A 21,980-nucleotide genomic window follows, 5' to 3' on the forward strand; every position below is an offset into this window, starting at 1 on the left:
AGTTAATTCTAACCCCCCTCCCCAAATTTGGGCCCCTAAACCGCTTTTATAAAATATTTTGTAACTGACACTAATTGCAGACTGTAGGAGATAGAGAATAATCTTAGTATCTTTTTGAGTACATTTTTTGGAAGAAATAAGCCGCTTTGTTTCTCCTATTCAGCCCTTAGTGCGGGTTCCAGGGTCCTCAATGGGTAACTGGCTCAAAAGCATTAGAAAGTGACGTACACCGTGAGCGAGGTGGTGGTTCTGAAATAGGACTTGTCTGCCACTGGCATTTTATAATGAAAACTGGTTGTGGCCTTGCAGGTGCCGAACTGAGCAAGAAAACTGTAGATAAAATCTTAGATACCTGATTATGTCAAGTGTACTACCAGCACCTGTCCTTTGCGGTAAGAAACCCGCACACCTGGAAAAGACTTAAATCTGACCTGGAATCTCTATTCTCCAAGCCCTGCCCCAGGCTCCAGGACTCCGCCCCATACGATTGCGCACACTCAGTTGCTACCTCTCTAGGTCTCCTCCCTACTTTCCCGCTGTCAAAATCCGGACTCAAGACTTTAGACTGGGACGCAGCTCCGCGCATGCTCAGCATCAACTAGAGTGGCAATACATACCGGCTCACGGCCAGCCGCGGCGCCTGCGCCGTAGCGGCCTGGAGTCGGTACGCGTAGGACGTTTCTCGAACCTTGACTCCGGGCCTCCGCAAGAACCTCTTTGTGCTTAGTGTCCTGTGCACACTCCTTGCAAGCGACGGAGCCATGAGTCTGACTTCCAGCGTACGAGGTGAAGTGGGGCCTGGGAGCGGGTGAGCTGGAGGCCTGCGCACCGGTTGCAGCTTCCTCAGCTTCTCTCTGGGCTGTTACCGCTGCCCTGCGAGCCCGCCAGCCCTGTAACCTTGAGATGTAGAAGGGCAAGCTTAGGGCGGGCCTGTGGACTCCCTGGGCCAAACCAGGAAAGGGGGCGATGTCGGTATGAATTGATGATCTCTCCAAGCTTAAGGAGTACTGGGGCCATGGAAGCATCTACCCAAGTCTGGACCACGTTTTCCTTAACTAGCCGTGTCCTAAAACCTAACGATTCCGCTGCTAGCTTTTTTTTTCTTGTTCTCCCTTGAGACACCTCTGTTTTCTTAAATCACAGAGCTTGGAAAAGAGGAAAGGTTTAAAAAAAAAAAAAAAAAGAACTGCTCCCCCTTCTCAAGTTTAAATCACCGTGGAGTCAGACCATCAATTTTCTGCAACCCTGAAGCAGTGCGTGACTAATCACATCTCAGTTTTGCACATTTTTTAAAGGAAAGAAACCCAACCCAAGACCTTCAGTTTTCCCAGGTTTTTTGTTGTTGTTATTGTGGGTTGTTTTTTTTTTTTTTTCCTTTTTTTTAATTCCTCTGGCATCTGCCACTCCGTGGCAGTAGTCCAGGAGAGAGGATTGAAAACGGAGCTCTTTGAACTCTCGGCTTTCTCAGCCTTGCTTCCTTTGCTCTAGTCTGGCGTTTGGAAACAGGTCCAGTTAAAATTAAGAGATTTGCTAGAATTTATTAATGTAGAGATTCACGTTATAACAATTCTTGGTGGTGGCAGAACTGTTAATATAATACTGTGCACCAGTAATAAAATACTTTGCCCAGGTATAAAACGCCACGCCTCATGGTTTGGTTACCTTTAACAGTTGTTAAGTAAAAGTAAAGAGATTGTTCAGAAGCTAATTAAAAAGAGCCTTGTTGATTCATTTAGTAAATATTGAGCTTCTAGAGTGCCCGGGTTCTGTAAAGCCTCTCTCTTAACCTGAGACCTAATTTTGTAATCTGTTCTTTAAATTGGAGAATTTCATGTCTGTTTCCAAAAGTTATCTGGCAGAGTTAGGATGATAACCCATGACATTTTTAACTTACTAATGAAGTTTGTAGGAGGTGATTATTTATAAAACTTATTTCAAAGGATGCTCATCTTTAAATAGAGGTACCTTGGTGCTCTTAAAATAGCGATTTTTGTTTTTGTTTTTTAAAAAATCCAAACCTGTATTTTCTCAGGAATAAAACTATTGTGTAAAATAAGATAATCATATGACTTGAGGCACTGATAATTTTATAGGAAGACAGTTTGCACTTTTGTGATATGGAAAGATTCCAACACGTTTTTAAAATGTGGAGTCATTTTGTGTATTTTAAACCTAGGGTGTAGTGCCCATTGAAATGTGAAGTAAGTGAACCCTAGGACTTCTTAAACCTCCCTGCTGGCCAATCTTTCTTGCAATCGAGACAAATTTGTGTGTGTGTGTGCGCGTGTGTTTAATCCAACCATAAGGGAATCCAAAGGTGACTTTCCCATTAGCTTGCTGTTTTGTGTGTGTGTGTGTGTGTGTGTGTGTGTGTAATCCAACCATAAGGGAATCCAAAGGTGACTTTCCTATTGGCTTGCTGTTTTCTAGGGATAGGAAATTGCTTGTTGAAGAGGGTTATCAGCTTAAACTTGAAGTACTCAACTTTGTAATGAGAAGTAACTACTTCTTATTTCACTTAAAAGTGTAAAGGTTGTTAGGCAAAGGCTGTGGGCAAAGGTCCAAAACCTTTGTAAATCACTTCATCCAGCACCTTCTTATCTTCTTCTCCAAACATAGTAGTTTGGCAAGGAAGGGACAGATAATGTATTGAGAGTCCACCTTGTAATATTTAGACCTCAAATTATTCCCAATTTTTAAACCACACTAAAAAATCTGAAATTTTGATTTTTTAATTTGGAGAAGATGAATTGAAAAGATGTCTCTTCTCACCTAAATAGATTAATAATTATAAAGGGCTTAAAAATAGTATGTACTTTGTAAGTATATGTTAAATAAAAAAAGGGTGTTGCCTATGCATGTAGAATTCTTGTTTGTATTCAGAAGAAAAATAATGGGTTGTGGGTTATAAATAAATTAATAGGGATCAGGCCAGGACATAAATCTGGGCAAGTCAATGAGGATAAGTCATTGGAATTGAAATCCAGAGATCCTATTCAGTGAGATGGTTCTTGATATACTTTGAGTGGGTGATGCCAACCTTTGTTTTTCCCTTATTGAGGTATAATCAACATACTTATGCTGAACTTATTTTTTATGTGATACCAGATACTACTAGTTTATTATAGTTTCTAACATTAAGCATCTTTCACTACAGTGGAGTCCCCCATCTTTAGTGACCCCTCCTCAACCCAGTATATGACTTTTAGGAGGTTTACTATATGTGTTGCTCCTTGATACCTCTAAAAGTCATTGAATCTGCTCCTTTAGGTTATAAACAATAAATAAATATTGGGGGACATTAGGGACTATGGATGAAACAGGATTGGCAGTGAGTTGATCCGTGTTGGAGCTGAGTGAGGGTAAATGGGAGTTCATTATAGTAATCCTTGTATATGTCTGAAGTGTTCCATAATAAAGTTTTATTTTTATTTTTTTAAGATTTTATTTATGAGAGAGAGCGCGCGTACGTGAGTGCACAAGCAGGAGGTGCAGCAGGCAGAAGGAGAAGCAGGCTCCCCGCTGACCAAGGAACCCCATGCAATTCAGGGCTCCATTCCAGGACCCTGGAATCATGACCTGAGCCGAAGGCAGATACTTAATTGACTCAGTGACCCGGGCATTCCTAAAGTTTTATTTTTAATATAAAGAAATGTTTAAGTCCCACACTTATACAGTATGTTAAGATGAGGCCAAAGATAAGTCAATTGGCGTAAGAGCAATGTGATGGTAAAATAGACAGAAGGAGTTGCAAATTCGAATTAATAATCTGTTATTTCTTTTTATTCAGCTAACATTGAACACCACCTGTAAGCCAGGCCTTAAGAAAAAAACATTACCAGGCACAGCCTGCCGATCTGGGAGAGAGACCTTAGGGAGGGAAAGATTTAAACATAGTCCCCCTCCCCCTCTCCTGAGAAGAAAAGGACATTCTGATTCTGTGGCAGTTGACACTGGGGAGGAGAGGACCATTTTGGACAGATAAGGGACTAAAGGAACAGAAACAGGGTGAGATTTCTAAGTTAAAACAAAATAATTTCCGCAGTAGAAGAGAAAAGCTGGGGAATGGGTTATAAACAAGAGATTGTTTTCAGTATCTGAATTATCCTGAGAGAAAACCAGTATTCTGCTATACAAATCAATATTATACAATAGTAGACCAAGGGAAGAGTAAGAATGGAAAGGATTATTTAGAAATGTATTTCCTGTATTTTGTTTTTTATATTGGCTTATTCATTGTATTGTAGAGAGAGAAAGCATGGTTAAGCAAGATTGGGAAGGGTGGGGTTTGATCTAACTGTAGGAATACTGTACCTTGAGAGATGTTTATAAGAGAAGGGAAGTGCGGGTAAAACCAGAAGAGGCAGAAGTAGTGCTCAGGAGTTTTCTGGACCCCGGTTAGGAAAGAATGTCTGAAAGGTGCCAGCTGAAATGTCTTTGAAAATTGGGCTTTAGTAAAGTCTCATTTTGCCTTTGAGGTTGTGTTTATTCTTAATAGAATATGCCCACTATCAAAAACTAAATGTTACTTAGGTTTTGTTGTTTTTATTTGTTTGTTATATTGGGTTTTCAATTCTTTCTCTATTCTAATTGTTGACTTTTCAGGCAATCATCATTCTTGCCTATCTCTACAGGTTTCCTTTTCCTTCTTTTCCCTAGAGTTGCCAGTGGCATCCACAGCTTTTTGCCAGAAAAAAAAAAAAAAAAAAAAAAGATTCATTTATCATGAAATGATAAAACAGTAACGTATTTCTTATTCTGGGAACTTTTACATTTGTCTCTATGAGATTAGAGAATTAGGTTTTTGGGGCGGGGGGATGGAAATTCTTAAGAATTTATCTAGCCCTGATTCTGAAAAACCCACTGGAGCAAATGCAAAGCCATTTTCCTAGCACACATATGGTACTATGACATTTATATAGGGTCATAAGTCACCTTTGTTAGGGGGTAGAGTAACACTGCGTGTTTTGATTCCCTGTGGGGCAGCTACTTTTCAATAATGTCTAGACTCAGTTTCCATTTCTTCATTTGCTATTGCCTATTGTGTGTGTCAGTTATTCTGTCATTTATTCCACTGTCAAAAATTCAGAGAAGTAAAGGTTTAAAAAAAAAAAAAGTCCTATGGATTCAGTGGCTAATATGAGAAAAGAGAATAGAAGACTGTTTTGATGGTTAAGAAAGATTCTTTTGGCCTATTACGATTTTCAGGTAGAAATTCCTATAGGATTTCGTTCTTATGTTGTGAGACAAATTAATCTTAACCAATTTTAGTTCTTTGGGTTTCAGACCTTTTTGATACATGTAGGCACTATTAAAGCAAATCTGCTAGGGATTACTTCATAATTCACCTAAAAAGTAGGGTGTAACTAAGATTAACTAAGATTAATTTTTATTGTGTTAATTTATTCTTTTGGGATATTTCCTCCTTTTAAGTTTATACTAAAGATAATATTTAGCAAATATAATTGAACATATACTATGCATAGCAGTATTTTAGCCCATTTTGTGATACGTACATTAGCTAATCAGAGTGGCTTTCCATTAACTTAGAAGCAGATTGCTACAGCTCCTGACATTGAGTCGTTTCTCAAGGGAGTTCCGTGGTAAATAATACATCAGAAAGGACTATTATGAACCAAGCTAGAAATCAGAGCGAAGTTTCAGCCCTGTTTGGAATTGCTACAGGGTAATATCATGAAGCTGCACTAAAATTCAAGACCAATCTACACAAAATGTGTAGTTAAAAACGTTCTTTAGTGAGTCCAAAGTTTGAAGCTGTCAAATAACTTGTCTTAGTCATGTAGCACCTGGGAAGGACATAATGTTAATGTTTATTTTAAAAGGATTTTAGCAGGGAGGAATAGAAATATTGTGGGAAGGAAAACTGTTTTGTAGGGAATACTGTAGTTGAAAGTAGAATCCAAGGAATGAGTTAAAAGAGAGGACCCAAGATAAAAGGAACTAAGTGTGAGAATGGTTGTTCCTTCCCATTATAGTTTTGTAACAATGAGCTCCAATTTAATTAGGGCACTATTAGGAAGGGTGATTAATCACAAATAAGAAATTTGACTCAATAGTGCAAATAAGCCATACAGTTGATTATTCATTATATGTTTTTATTTGTTCTTGGAATGTGTTTTTTGTACTTATCTCTCTAGAGCTTTATTTGATAGTCTGGGAACTTATTACAAACACAGAGAAGATCTGACTCAGGAAGTGCTGGGAAGCAGTCCAGTGTGTTTATCCTGACCCCTGTTCAACTTCTTCCTGCAGTTCACTCCATGCTGGGAATAGACAACTCTCCTCTGAGGCTGAGGCTAACCAGACTATGCAGAACTTTCTACTCTCCAACATTCTGTGGAACTGGGGTAGTTAAGTGCTTGGGTTTCTAAGGGCTCCTTGAAAAGCTACATGAAAAGAAAAATAGATGGTCTGTTAGTCAAGCAAATATTGAGTAGAAAAATGTCATTAAATTTAAAATGACGTTTGTAGGGCATTCAAATCATCATCCACTGGTGGGTAATGGAAATTTAGACTTGATTGAGAATATAACTGTAATTATATTCATGTTTTCTCTGAAATAAGAAATTAATACATTCTGATTTAATACACCTGACTTTTACTCTAATGAGAAAGCAGTTTTAAATTTAAAAAACGAAAACAAAATCTTTTGAGTAACTGAAGCCCAGAATCCTGCTGGATATATTTCTTTGAATGTTTAAGGGTGGCTTTGTTTTATTTATCCTTTTGTTTTTTTTTTTTCTTCAGATACCAATGCTGTTTGTGGTTATGCACTTTAAAATCACAAAAGGACTTACTATTTAAATGAACTCTGATGAGTCAGTTTGTTAACATAATCACCTCCTGATTTTTTGGGTGGGGGTAGTCTTTATAATCTGAATTATTTTATTTATCAGGTTTTTTTTTTTTAAGCAGTAGGTATCTTCAGGTTTGCATTTTATTTTAAATCTATGAACACTTTAAAAATTATTATTAAAGGGGCGCCTGGGTAGCTCAGTGGGTTAAAGCCTCTGCCTTCGGCTCAGGTCATGATCCCAGGGTCCTGGGATCGAGCCCCACATCGGGCTCTCTGCTCAGCGGGGAGCCTGCTTCCCTTCCTCTCTGCCTGCCTCTCTGCCTACTTGTTTGATCTGTCTGTCAAGTAAATAAATAAAATCTTAAAAAAAAATTATTATTAAACATCGTTTTTTTTCTTTTTTCTTTTTTTTTTTTAAGTTTTCCTCTATCTCAATTTAGCTATCATCTTTCAATAGAAAATACGCAATTGCCTCAGTAAAGGCTGGGGAAAGTCTTAACAAGAATTGTTACACCATTGTGTTGTGATTATTTTGTTAACAGTAAAAATTTTTGACTATCGGAATGCTTAACTCAAAAACTGGATTTCCTAAACATATCATGTTAGTAAAAATATACATTATTAGTGTATATTTCGGTTTTGATGATTATTCCTGTTTTCCTTCCCCGCTCTAGTTGAATGGATCGCAGCAGTTACTATTGCTGCTGGGACAGCTGCAGTTGGTTATCTAGCTTACAAAAGATTTTATGTTAAAGATCATCGCAACAAATCTATGGTAAACCTTCACATCCAGAAAGACAACCCCAAGATAGTACATGCTTTTGATATGGAGGATTTGGGAGATAAAGCTGTGTATTGCCGTTGTTGGAGGTCCAAAAAGGTGAGGAAAACAAGTTTTTTATGTTAGTGCCATCTTTAATGTAACATTTCTTTTTAAACTATTCTGTCAAACATGTATCACTAGATATAATTAGGATATCTCTTGATCTTTTTTTTTCATTTGTAAGTAATCTCTGTGCCCATCGTGGGGCTTGAACTCACAACCCTGAGATCAAGAGTCACCTGCTCCACTGACTGAGCCAACCAGGCTCCCCTTTTCTTTCTTTCTTTTTTAATGCATTCTGTTCTTCTCTGTTTTCCATGTTCTCTTCATGATTATATTTCCTAAAATGTATAACTACTATGCCGTAAAATTGTGTTATTCCCTTACTGATTTCAGGTGAGTGTAACTGTATTCTTGACCAAGAAAAGAAAAAAAAAAATCCCTTTATTTATTCTTAGGATTTCCTCCCCAAGTGGATCTTTGCCTCCACTCTCCCCGGAAAGAGAGTATGCAGCCTAAAACACACAAGAAACAAAAGGGTAGATTCTTTTCTTGAGCTTTTTAAGTTCCTGAATTCTAGGACAAGTTTTAGAAAATTCAGGAGAAACTTGGAATACTATCCTTGAAAATTTCTTATCTGGTAAATATATTGACACTGTATCTAAGCTTTCTTTAAGCTATAGCTCCTGTAATTAAATACATAACAGGATTTTTTTAATCTTCTTTTGTGATAATTTCATTTCATCAAGTTCCATTTGGAACTCTCATCTGTGATACCTGCAGCTTTTAGATAGTGATGACAGGTAGTGACATAAAGATGGTAAATCCTTTCCTAAGGTCATCTTGAAAAGCTTCATACATTGAATGTGATGTATTGTAAGAAATATGGTGAGTGTACTGCCACTATTAGTATTTAAATAAGATGAATTTCACCAAAGATGATACTATAACACGTAATAGACAATAGGGCCCCTGGGTGGCTTAAGCATCTGCCTTCAGCTCAGGTGGTGATCCCAGGGTCCTGGGATTGAGTCCAGCATCAGGCTCCCTACTTAGGCAGCCTGCTTCTCCCACTCCTCTCCCTGCTTGTGTTTTCTCTCTCTCTCTCTGTCTCTGTCAAATAAATAAATAAAATCTTAAAAAAAAAATAGACAATAAAAATGATTTATCTGTTTCTGAAAGCACATGTCAGGGACCATCTCTTCCCACAGTGGAAAACCATTATCACAAATTGTATATCAAATAAGACGTCACAAACTAGGTACTAGAAAGTGTATTCTAACTCTCTTCCCCAATAAAATGATGATGTATAATCCAGTGATACATTGCTGAGATAATGTCATTGTATTTGAAACTGCTTGATGAACATATGGAATGTGAAAAATTAATAGTTCCATTACAAGTTGTACCTTAAAAAGAACAGTGTTCATTTGGTATGTAGGATTATTTATAAGTACTAGTGGGGTTGCTAGAAAATAATCCTCAGTAATATTCTGTAGACCAGACCTTGTTTGTATTTTAAAAATTACGCTCATTATAGGTTTTATTCTCCTGTTGATCACCAAAATATACAAAACAATGCCTTTAGAAATTCAGGAATTTTTAAGTCAGTTTAGTAGTTCTTTAGTCAATGATCATTTAGTGTCTACTATATACGCATGAGAAAAGTTAAATTGTAACATACCAAGTATCATAGATGTGTACAAGACTCAGTGCTTTAAATAAAAGGGCTTATGCTGTGGGCTAGAATTTTCTAGGATAGCATAGTGATATACATGGGAGTTTAATTGCCCTTGGAAAGTGTGGTAGTATTTGAATAAAATACCAGTTTTGGGGGAGTCTTTATTAAAATCTGTAGGAAAGGACTCAAGTGAGCAAAGGTGGTGGGATCAATGAAGAATCTAGTCTGGTCACTGCTCTTCCATCCCCCCAGGAATAAGTCCACATTGAGGAGAGTCTTGGGTACCTTTGCAAGGAGTTTGTGCCTGCAGACATGGGGAACTTCTTGTCAGGAATTTCCAATACTTATGCGATATTATACTTATGCGAGAGTGATAGCTCTAGGAATGGAGAAAAATGAACAGATAGAGGAAACATTTTGAGGGAAGGATAAGCTAAATGTACTGACTGATTGGGAGATTGGTGGAGAAAAACTGAAACTAATTAAAGAATCTAAACCTGTTGTATTAGACGAGATGGTGCTGCTAACAGAAATAGGACTTCCAAGAAGAAAAGCTGATTTTCTAGAAAGGTGACAAGGAATTCAATTCCAAAGTGAATTTTGAGGTGACATTTGAATGGAAATGTTCAGCAGATAATCTGAAATGTGGGTCTAAGGCTGAGACATCAGGGTTGGAAATAGAAATCAACAAAACTGAGGAGTTAAACATAAGAATGCTTATGTTTAAGCATTAAGAATGCTTAAGAAGATCCGTGATGCAGATAAAAATCAAGCATGAAATCTTGGGGAATTTTTTTGCATTTTGGGAAGAGGAATAAGAGCCAAAAAAGGAGATGAAATGGGCCAGAGTCAGAAGAAAACTGCAACTTTCTCCTTTCCATTATGAAGCCATGATATTAAGACTTGGCTATGAACATAGGCTTGTGTAAAGACAACTAGTATGAGTTGCATTAGGCAATTGACCTTTTGGTGTCATTTCAACAGAATAATTAGAATAGAAGCTGTGTCTAAGTGGGTTAATGTGCGAATTATGAAAAACTAAAAATGAAATGCTAGGAGTCTGAGTATATGTTAAAATTTCAGTAACTATCATAGTAAGTAGAAAGGAAAAGAAAGATGACTGCTTGAGTGAAATCTAAAGCATAGATTTGGGGTCAAGTAAGGGGTGTTTGCCTTGGTTGGATTTTCCCAGAGGGTAAAGAAAGGGTCAATAAAGCAAATAGGAACGTATGAGGACTAAGATCTTAAGTGTATCAGGAAGAATCATAAATGGACACAAGCTACTGGTTTAAATGTTTATTAGACTTTATAATTCAACAAAACATTCTGGGATTATTTTCATCACACAGTTTCCAGATTCTTAAACCAGAGATGGTCATTTCCCATAAATAGACATCAAGGAAAGGAATGACAGACCAGTCAATTTATTTCCCATTTTCTCTTTTTTTTAAAGCTTATCTTTTATGCTGTTAGTGATCCTCTTTGCATCTAGTATTTGTCAGTTCTGAATTTTCACTGAATCTTAGGAACTTTTTATTCCCACATGAATCAATTAAGAATTCACTTTGAATTTTATTCTTGTTAATTGATGTTCTTATTCTTCTGATATCTTTGGAAACTTCCCCATTCTGGAGGTATGTAAGGTTATCACAGAGGTGCCAACTCACACATTTCCCTAACAGTGTACAAAAGACTTTAATACCTTTGGCTGTATTGAGTTCATAATCAGTAATTGTTTTTTTTTTTTTTTTTTTTTTTTTCATATAAACCAGTTGTGTTTATAATGCAACAAAATGAAAACACCTTTCTACTTATCTCAAAAAAGTTACGTATGATAGAATCTTTAATTCTGTTCTAATTCATTCTTAAAGTACAATCACTAGTAGCCCATTGTGTGGGTTTAACATTTTTGAGTGGTTTTCTCAGGCCTAATGAATCATCTCTTAGCAGTGTGCAGAAATTACATTTTTAAATATGCCTTGTTTGTCCTCTCCCCCCTCCTTCCAAGGATTGGTATGCCGTCTGCTGTTTCAGAAACATGTTATTTCATCGTATTTCACAAAAGGGCTATCCATATGTGACAGGAGAAAGAAAGGAGGCAATAGAGAAGTGACTGCGGGAAAGATAGTATTTGAGACAGTGCTGTCTTGAAAGAGGTTGGAAGATGAGAGTGGGAGCTCAAATGTGAAACTCAGAAAGGAAGAGAGAGCTTTATTTTAGAAATAAGAAAGTGAGAGAACTTTAATGTTAGAGGGAAGAGTATGCAACATAATCTTGCTAGATTGCCACCCTACCCCCACTCACCTGAGTTGTATTTTGGCCATCTAGGAGGGAGGAGAGAGTTTGAACAAGGACAGTAGATGGATGCACACACACTAAGAAATAAGAATAGAGGAAAGGCGTGCCAGTTACTGTCAGGAACTCAAATGAAGTTGAAATGCAACTGAACATACTGTGTAGAATCATTTTGTTTCATTTACAACTTTAGGATTTTAATTTTTTGTTAGTGGTGTGCTTGTTTTTGTTTTAGGTTGTGTGTGTGTGTGTGTGTGTATGTCTGTGTGTCTGTGCGTTACAGAAGTCTCCAGCCTATTAATGGTTTGGAAGAGAGTGCGTGGAGTCTGAAACAAAATTTTGAGTGATGGTTACATAGCTTGACCAATCCACATAAGGATAGTCTTATAAAATCTTAATTTCTCTTAATATATTTTACTTCTATCTTACATTTTCCTTAAAGTAAGTCCCTAAGAATGGAATAAAATGTCATATTTCTCAGATAATGTCAGATCTTACTGCTTTTCTTTCTCAACCAAAGCAAGACTATTTCTCAGAGTTTATGTTAGTCAAAATGGCCCCCGGCAACTTCCTTGGGAAATACAATTCAAACTCATTAAAAGTACAAAGCTTGGAGAAGGAAAATAATTTTTTTTAATTGTTGCAGATATAAAAGGTGAGGATCTTCTATTTATTTTTATCTTGAAATACCCAAAAACCAGAAACATCATAACTTGAGATTAAAGCCTTTAAAAAGAAGCAAATCTTGTCTATTTTATGAAGACTGATGATGTTGCTAGCTTTCCAAATGAAAAGCAAGAATCTCTAGGTCTTTTTTTGTTGACCCTAATCATTTTTTAAGCCTCCTCTCTAAGTCCTCTCTTCTCTAATTTTAAAAATATGTGGGATTTGTAGTTTACTAATTGGGTTAACAAATAAATGATATTGTCTGGACATACAGGAAGTTCAGCCAATTCAATTTGCAAGCTTTTCTTCAGAATTTGTTAATAACGAACACTGGCATGTTAGAACAGATTTCAGAATCACTCATGAGCTAAAGTTTTTTCCATCGGTTATTTAGGTTTTACTTTTAAATATTGATGACTACGTGAATTAAATATACCCTTTGTGGGTTTTTTTGTTATTTTATCTCTTTGCTTGACTGTTTAACAAATTTCAAATCTTTAATGAAAGGGTATTTTTTGGTTTTGATATATAATTGCATTAATACAAAAACTACTATACTTCCTAGATTACATTTGAAAGTATACACATATTTTCTTTCTCTAGCATAGAAAAGTTAAAAAATAGAACAAGAAAGACACTTCCTGAAAAACATAAATATTGTTATATAATTTACCATTTGAATTTTTTTTTTTTAAAGATTTTATTTACTTATTTGACAGAGAGAGGTCACAAGTAGGCAGAGAGGCAGGCAGAGAGAGAGGAGGAAGCAGGCTCCCCGCTGAGCAGAGAGCCCGATTCGGGGCTTGATCTCAGAACTCTGGGATCATGACCTGAGCCAAAGGCAGAGGCTTTAACCCACTGAGCCACCCAGGCGCTCCTACCATTTGAATTTTAATGCCAAGTAATTGACATTCATATTGAGAATCATGAATTAATTTCAATAAATATATCCCATTTATATGTACAGTGTATTCTTAAGAAATTGTTAATCCAGTCCTGTAGTAACTCATCTTGGTCCTGGTTGGGGGGAAAAAAAGCTTAGTTTTTTTTCATTAACTTAAAGTGAAAAAACTCTGAGTAAGTATGAAAATACCTAATCTTCACATGAAGTTTGGGAGAAGATTCTGCCCTAAGTCAGTAATTCCTGAGATTAATAAAGTACTATTAAAAGATATCTGTGTCTCTGAACAAAATGATTTTTAATGTTTAGTTTACATTTTAAAGTCATAAAAGCTTTATATATTATGAAAGCATGAAAGCTTTTTGAACAAATAGCCAGAATCTACTGTTCGCTGCTTTTTTTTTTTTTTTTTTAAATTTATTTATCTGACAGAGATCACAAGTAGGCAGAGAGGCAGGCAGAGAAAGAGGAGGAAGCAAAGAGCCCGATGTGGGGCTTGATCCCAGGACCCTGGGATCATGACCTGAGCGGAAAGCAGAGGCTTTAACCCACTGAGCCACCCAGGTGCCCCTGTTTGCTGCTTTTTAAAGAAATATTTTTTCTTTTAAAACAGGAAACAGACAAATTTCTGTTTTTAGGCATACCTAGATTATCATATAAAAAGTATATTCTCATCTTAGATATATAGCTTTCTTAACCTTTTATAAGATGTTCTTTGTATATTTCTCTGTAGATTTCTCTCCTGTTCTTGATTCTATATAGAGAGGGAAATAATTTTTGAACATGTATTATTTTTCTAGAATTTTTTAGTATTTTCAAAATGAGATTCAAAAAGAAAGAACCATGCTATTTCTGTAAGTTATTTAAGGCTTTTCTATTTTAAATACTTTATATTTTAGAAATACATTTTATAATCTGTATATGTAAAACTGTTCAGTAACATGTTTTGTGTGTGCTGTTTATAAAAAATGGAGTCTTTTACCATGTAAATTTGTATTCTCACTGTAAAATCATCTGTGTTTGTTTATTAAACATATGTCACCTTGAAATGCTGATCTCTGCTATAGGGTACATTTTAGTTTGATTTTTGTGGATTATTATGGCCTCTTACCTATGTCAAGAAAAAACTGAGAGCTTAGATTGATTGTTTTTGTTGTGAGGACTTGTTTTTAACAGGAATATACTGTGTACCATATCCTATTGAGGAAAGAAAGAGGAAAAGAGGAGGAGAGGGAAGGAGGAAAGGAAAGAGGAAAAGAAAGCTTTACATACATTGCATTGATGTTGCCAGCTACCCCAAGATAGAATTTTTACTTGGAAATATTAGATATGCTCGTACCTTGACTTTTGCTGTAAATTTTAACTAATTTACTGTATCTTGGAATTATATACAAATAGTAAAATTAAAATTGAATTTCTTTAACATAATATTTTAATTTTAGAATAGACACTTCTAATGTCAAAGTTGAAGATTATATACCCTTATTGTCTGTTTTCAGGTATCTAAAATTATACTGCCTCCACTGTGAGTAATGCAATTTTAATCTTAAGGCTGATTCCTGTTACTTTAGTCTTCTAAATTGGCCTCTTCAATGCAATAGTGTACCTTAAACCAAACAGTGACTCTAGATTCTAGAATATTAGGTACACTTCAGACATCAAGAATAAAACGAAGATACTAGCTATCATTATTTAATGTGAAATAGAAATAAAAGGTATAAATACAAAAGGAAAGAACAAAATAATTTACTAGTAATTGGACCTTCTAAGTGTAAAATCCTGAGGAGACACGTAAAACATTGTTGAATTCCTATTTTTGTTATTTAACAGTAGGAAGGCTATACCTGCAAAAACTGTTGATAATATATAGCATAAGTAGTTAGGTATGAAAATATACCTAATTATGATAACTATAAAATATGTAAGACAGAAATAATGTTATCAGAGTATGCATGAGACCTGAAGATGAGGATTCCAAGAGAAATTAAATATACTTGGCAAAAAAAAATTCTCAGGTTTATCTGGAAGAAAAATTGGCAAAGTTTAATAAAGGTAGGTAGAGAATAAATAAGAAAAGTCTAACAAGAATAATTTGAAGGAAACCTAGCTCTACCAAATATTGAAGCATATTTTAAACATCGTTATTATCCCAGCAGAGTAGATTGATGAATATGATAGTGTAGAACCTATAAATAGGCATTTTTACAGGTAGAACTTACTTTGTAAAATTAGGAATAAAGGTGTAACAATTGTACAAACTCTAATAATATTGAAGCAACAGGATCTTAGAACATCATTTTGTAAAGTGTGTTCTGTAGAACACTATGATAATAGATATCAGAGTTAAAAGCGTCCATGGCAGGGGCATCTGGGTGGCTCAGTGAGTTAAGCCTCTACCTTCGGCTCAGATCATGATCTCAGGGTCCTGGGATCGAGCCCTGCCATCCGGCTCTCTGCTCAGCGGGAAACCTGCTTCCCCGCCCCCCCCCAACCCCCTGCCTGCCTCTCTGCCTATTTGTGATCTCTCTCTGTCTGTCACATAAATAAATAAAATCTTCCAACAACAACAACAAAAACATCCACGGTTCAGTCAGCCTGGGAAATTTTGAGCTAAAATAGTATTTTTTAATAGCAGGACTTCTTTTAAATAATAATGTATGCTACAAATCAAGAGAATTATATGTTTTTTAAAACATAATGAAACCAAATCAGAACATCTTTTAGGACTTCTTTGGAGCACACTCTGACAGGCACTGTTAGAAATTTACTTCTGGGGGTGCCTGGGTGACTCATTCATTAAGTGTCTGCCTTCAGCTCAGGTCATGATCCCAGGGTCCTGGGATTGAGCCCCCCCCATCTGACTCCCTGTTCAGAGGGAAGCCTGCTTCTCCCTCACCCACTCCCGGTGCTTCTGTTCCCTTTCTTGTTGTGTCTCTCTCTGTCAAATAAATAAAAGTAAAATCTTAAAAAAAAAAATTTACTTATGGGGTGCTTGGGTGCCTAAGTGGGTTAAGTGTCTGCCTTTGGATCAGGTAATGATCCCAGGGTCCTGGGATCTAGCCCCACATCGGGCTCCCTGCCCAGTGGGGAGTCTGCTTCTTCCTCTCCTACTCCCCCTGCTTGTGTTCCTGCTCTTGCTATCTTTCTTTGTCAAAATAATTAAAAGAAATTTACTTCTGTCACTTTTCTACCACTGAATCCCAAAATGTCAGTTACATTTAAAATGTGAAATCATGTAAAGAAATTTACTCTAGGAGAAAGATGTCTCCATGAAGAATGTTAAAAAGGGAAATACTGGCATGTTTGTATGAAACTAATAGGAAAGTAACATGAAAAAATTAGCAAAAAGGTTTGGGGAAAATTGCTGCAAAGATGATCAACAAAGGGATAACACACAAATTGATTCTAAACAAATGAACTTAGGCTCTAAATGGACACAGTTCACTAGATGGGGCATTGTAACTGTAACATATAAACACGGAAAAGATACTCAGCATCCATGAACAAATATCACAAATGGAAATGCAGTTAATCATCTGTATTATCCACAAGTTGATTTCTTCCTTCTGCTTGGTGTTTATACTTCAAATATGCTCTTTAAGAATACCTATATAAGGTGGGCTAAGAAAATCTTTTTATTGAGAGTTGACGTGTGTTATATATATATATAAGCATCACCCCCACTCGGCTAAACTAATAGTGATTTTGCAATTAGCCATTGACATTCTCTCTTTTTCTAGTTCCCATTCTGCGATGGATCTCACACAAAACACAACGAAGAGACTGGAGACAACGTGGGACCTCTGATCATCAAGAGAAAGGAAACTTAAATAGACAGTTTTGACACTGCAAACAAACTTGTCATGATGTTTTCTGATTGTTTAATTAGAATGACTATGACTTCTGTCTAATTCACCTCTCCTGGGTCCTAGATGTTGTCTGTTGGAAACTGCAGCTTTCATATTCATGGCATTTGCCTTACTTGTTGAACCATTGTGGTGCACATTTGTTTAAACAAAAAAAGGAAAAAGTAAAAACCAATTTCATGGCTTGTGGGTTATTTTGGTCTTGTAAGGATCCGTTTCTTTATGTTTAATTATATTAGAATATAGTTCTGTATTAAAGTTGCTATTAAATTATTGTCAAAATCCTGTATATGCAGGTTGTACTTAGAAGTTTCAAAGAAAATTACCACCTTTTATTTTTTTTTTATTTGACAGAGATCACAAGTAGACAGAGAGGCAGAGAGAGAGAGGAGGAGGCAGGTTCCCTGCTGAGCAGAGAGCCCAATGTGGGGCTCGATCCCAGGACACTGGGACCATGACCTGAGCCGAAGGCAGAGGCCCTAACCCACTGAGCCACCCAGGCACCCCAAATTACCACCTTTTAATATTACTTAGTTAACCTAGAAAGTAAATTGGGTGTGATTAAGGTATATTAATCTCTTAATATAGGAAAAACCTGTTACGACCATGATTCTCTACTTGACAGAGATGACACTGAGAAAATATAACTTCTTTATTTTCATAGTTTTTAATCAAAATGAACTTGGAATGTTATTCTGCTTAATTATAAGTGGGCCGGACCTAAAATAAAAGGGCACAGTAGCTTCTTTATTCATTTTCATGAGTATTTAATTGACCCATGAAAGGAACCAATACTGGAAATTTAGATCAAAGTGATACTAGATTTAAAGTAGTCATGAAGAATGTCTTAAAATGTTAATGTTCCAGGGTTCTATTCCAAGAAGTGGCACTTGTAGCAGGAACATTGAAAGATTTGGAACACATGATGTCAAGCCTCTTGAACAGAGAGCCACACATCCATGACAGAAATAGTAGTCACAAAGCTAGATCAAAGGCACAGGTAGATTTTATTTCCCACTCTCCAAAATCAGGCACATGCATATTTCTAGTAAAGAAACTTGGGGGAGTAAAACAACTACATTCTCTTAAATTACATGATCTTAAAAGCAGAAATTTGAAGACAAGTTTTTGTTTATATAATACTTCTCAAAGACTCAGAAATATTGCATTCATTCCTGATTCAGAAAAAAAAATGAAAACTGAAAATAATTAGGAGCAATAAAAATATTAAGACAGGAGTAGTTGACGGGTGGATTTTTAGAGATTAGTTCTTTGGGTTTTATGGATTAGAAGGAAAAGCCAGGACAGAATATATATGTAATACAAACAACTTGACAAAGGTAACAAAAATATTCTTATCATTTCTTTTAAGAAGTCTACTTGAATTCTCAGTAGTAGTCAATAACAAGTTTCTATGTGGTAAAATCCAGAATTACCATGGAAGTCATAGGAATCAAACCAAATATCAGCATTCCTATATTTCATGTATGATCAGTGATATTTTCTAAATGTACAGTTTTGTGTATTACAGTAGGTAAAGTTTTTACCAGAATTGTGTATACTGATATTAAGCAGCCTATATGACTTAATATGGATGTGACTTTAAGACACATCTTGAATACACAATCTAAAATACTACAAACCCTGATTCTGCCTATCAGTTTCTTAAGGTGAATTTCTTTCCGTACCTCTGCCTCCTGTTTTAAGTATGAGTGGGTCTGCAAAAGAAGCATCATGCTTTTAAAGGTTGATTGTTTTAAGGAAAAAAAATCCATGAACTCCTGGTTTCTGATAAAGGGGCATCCCTTTAACAGACTAAACTGTAATTTAATTTTAAATTTGAAATTACGCTATTGGTCATGCATTTTTATAGCTAGTGAGGGGCGGGGAGGAAATTAGTGCCAATTCTCAAAACTATTTTTCAAAGGAATAAGATTATGTGTTTGTTTATGGTGGAATTAGAGGTGATCGCCTAATTGAAATGCAGGTCTACTGTAGAATTTTGTTAGTCCAAAATAATGAGATAAATGTATCTTCAGGGTCATGTTAAAATTTTGTTTCATGCTCTTGAACTAGAATTCCTTTAGAATATTAAAACTTTCCTGTTACTTAACCTAAAAAAATTAAGTGGGTGTGGTTAAATTAATGTGATGTTTTTACACAGAAGTCATTGTGTGTAAATACTGTTCTCATTTAAGCACCACGAAGTATCTGATTGCTTTTTTTTTTTTTGAGAAATCAGGCAAATTGGGTTCCCCAACACCACCACTATTTTTTTTCTCTATACGTTAATGTTCCAGTGATTTCCAAAATAGGATTCCATGCTAAGTTGAGAGTTTCTAATGTTAGGAAGAATCTTGTTTTGCAGTGATTGAAAGTGACACTCCTCTGTTAGTACAACAGACATTTATTAAGCATCTTCCATAGACCATGTACTTGAGAATGAAACATTTTGGATAATTAAAAGCTTACAGATAAGATTATATCATTTATGATGTAGGTTACATAATTATGATAATTTATGATTTGGGGTTTTCCTTAAATTATACGTATGGCTGTGTATAACAAGTCTTTATACTACAAAGTAAGTGGATTTGAATTTTCATTAGTTATGAAGGATTTGGGTTTGGTTTGGTTTTAAGATACACATTGATTAAGGTTCCTAATTAGCAACATGTTAAGTGATTATGTTTCTGTGAGAGTGTATTATCTACTAGTTGTCAGAAGCGATGCTTCCTCTCTGAGTTTAACACAAGCTGATTTCAGGCAAAGCCACTCACCTCTCAGCCTCTATTTAAAATGGTTGGAGAAGATGGCATTTTAGGCAATTTATTTGCAAATTTTAGGACAACCCTAAATTTTCAGCATCCAGAAGGGGAAAAAAAAGTAAAAGGCTGATAGGTAATCAGCTTGAATTTAATTCTTATTATAAGATCATTCCAACTTTTGTGGTATTGAAATATCCTTTTATGAAATGTTGATAGTATTATTAGTTGCTTTAAAGTATCCTTACTTGGCAAAATAAAAAGTTGACAGCTCTGTATTGGTCCCCACTTTTTTTTTTTTTAACTACATGAAATCTGGAAGCCTGGGAAACACTAACCCGTTGATCCTATCTAAAGTTCTGGGACTTACAGTTTTATTAGGGTATTAAAACAATATAGTTTTATTCATTTTGATAGTTTATATATTTGAAAATTTTCACATATGATTACAGTGTGTTGAGGTTTCATGCAAAGTAAATGTATAAGAAATCAATTTTTTTAAAGAACGAATTTTTTCCTAAGATTTTATTTTATTTATTTGACAGAGAGAGAGCACAAGCAGGCAGAATGGCAGGCAGAAGCAGGCTCCCCGCTGAGCAGGGAGTCTGACACTGGGGCTGGATCCCAGGACCCTGGGATCATGACCTGAACCCAAGGCAGATGCTCAACTGACTGAGCCAGCCAGGCACCCCAAGGAATTATTATTATTTCCATTCAGATGTACCATCATGGAATGGGTCCAAACTAAGAATAATGGCTATCCTTCTTAATCCTTTATTTAAAGCATTAAAATACACAACACAAATTTAGGAAGGATTGTTAATTGGGTATATGCCTTTCCTGAGAAAAGTCTATATTTTTGTGGACTTAAGTATTAAATAAACAAAAGATGGTATAAGTTAACTAACGTTGCCAGGAATTACGACAAAGGGGAAAGACTGGGAATAAAATTTTAATAAATTGGTGAATATAGTTAGGATTATAGATTAGGGGTATCTATATGGTATTACCCCTAAAATCTGAATAACAAAAAGGCAGAACAGCCTCAAACATGAAGAGTAGAATGCCAAGCTCAGAATGTCAGCCAGACATTGTGTAAACTAAATGTTTTTCATTTAACCCGTTACCTGTGAGGATAGACTATTTCTTGTCAATTTCTGTTAAGACCTGGTTTTCCTGAGTTCAAAAGTTGTTTTCATTAGTAAGTATAGGGTCGTATAGATTTCCAGCCTTATGTTTAAAATAATTGTGAATATTGCCCACCTGCCTACATGCTCATTACTAGGGGATAAATTATTTCTTCTGCTGGTAATCCTGTCTACTAACATTTTCATTATTGGGTTAGGCAGTGAGTGGCTGATTAACTCCATATTCAAGATAGACAAGAGAGATTATGTCTCTTAACAGTCCTATCATCCATTACACTTAGCTAAATCTGTTATATTTCAAAATCTCCCAACCATGAAAGAGTTTCATTTATGTACTCCATCTGCACAGAAATCCTTTTTCTTTATCCGAAACTTTTTTTTTTTAAGATTTTATTTATTTGACAGAGAGAGAGATCACAAGTAGGCAGAGAGGGAGACAGAGAGGAAGGGAAGCAGGCTCCCTGCCTAGCAGAGAGCCGGATGTGGGGCTCCATCCCAGGACCCTGGGATCATGACCTGAGCCGAAGGCAGAGGCTTTAAACCACTGAGCCACCCAGGTGCCCCCGAAACTTTCTTGATACAGGCTTGCTTCATTCTAGACAAGAAGGCTGTGTATTCACTTTAATACCATTATTCTATACTTTTAAAATTCCTCAGCCTTCATCTTCCCAACTTGCAGTTGCCCTGTAGTCATCACATGACCCTTTCCCCGATCTCTTCATCTCTATGTCTCTTCAAATATGGAGAGCATTTTGATCATCACTTAAGCAACCAGTTCTTTTTTAATACTATTTCTTCTAGGATCCACTGGGAAGTTGCTTCTAGCACAGAAGCTAAAATACATTGATTTTCCATTGCTGGTTACCGCTTCCATTCTGACTCTGGATGCCACCTAGTGTAGATTCTCTGATAATAAAAATATTAAAACATAAATTAAATTTCTCAAAACATTGCCATCCAGTGTATGCACTCAAGTCCCTGTTCCTCTAGTACCTTTGTACCCCCTAGAGGCTGGTCA

The 21,980-nt window shown here is 36.0% G+C and overlaps 1 protein-coding gene across 3 annotated transcripts; it reads left to right on the forward strand.

The window, feature by feature from the left end:
* Window positions 1–573: 573 nt before the first annotated feature.
* On the forward strand, window positions 574–20,090 carry CISD1 (CDGSH iron sulfur domain 1). Of its 3 annotated transcripts, none has more exons than XM_047701790.1 (4): window positions 574–786; window positions 6,274–6,368; window positions 7,492–7,697; window positions 16,924–20,090. In XM_047701790.1, exons 2-4 carry the CDS (start codon window positions 6,329–6,331, stop codon window positions 17,011–17,013), a joined length of 336 nt encoding a protein of 111 aa, XP_047557746.1. In that variant the 5' UTR covers window positions 574–786; window positions 6,274–6,328; the 3' UTR covers window positions 17,014–20,090. The 3 variants fall into 3 exon arrangements, with proteins under 3 accessions (XP_047557746.1, XP_047557749.1, XP_047557748.1); XM_047701792.1 differs by lacking the exon at window positions 574–786 and adding an exon at window positions 3,894–4,008; XM_047701793.1 differs by lacking the exon at window positions 6,274–6,368 and having other exon boundaries at window positions 585–786.
* Window positions 20,091–21,980: the final 1,890 nt, after the last annotated feature.

Source organism: Lutra lutra, chromosome 14 (assembly GCF_902655055.1).
Source record: "Lutra lutra chromosome 14, mLutLut1.2, whole genome shotgun sequence".
Classification (NCBI taxonomy): Eukaryota; Metazoa; Chordata; class Mammalia; order Carnivora; family Mustelidae; genus Lutra; species Lutra lutra.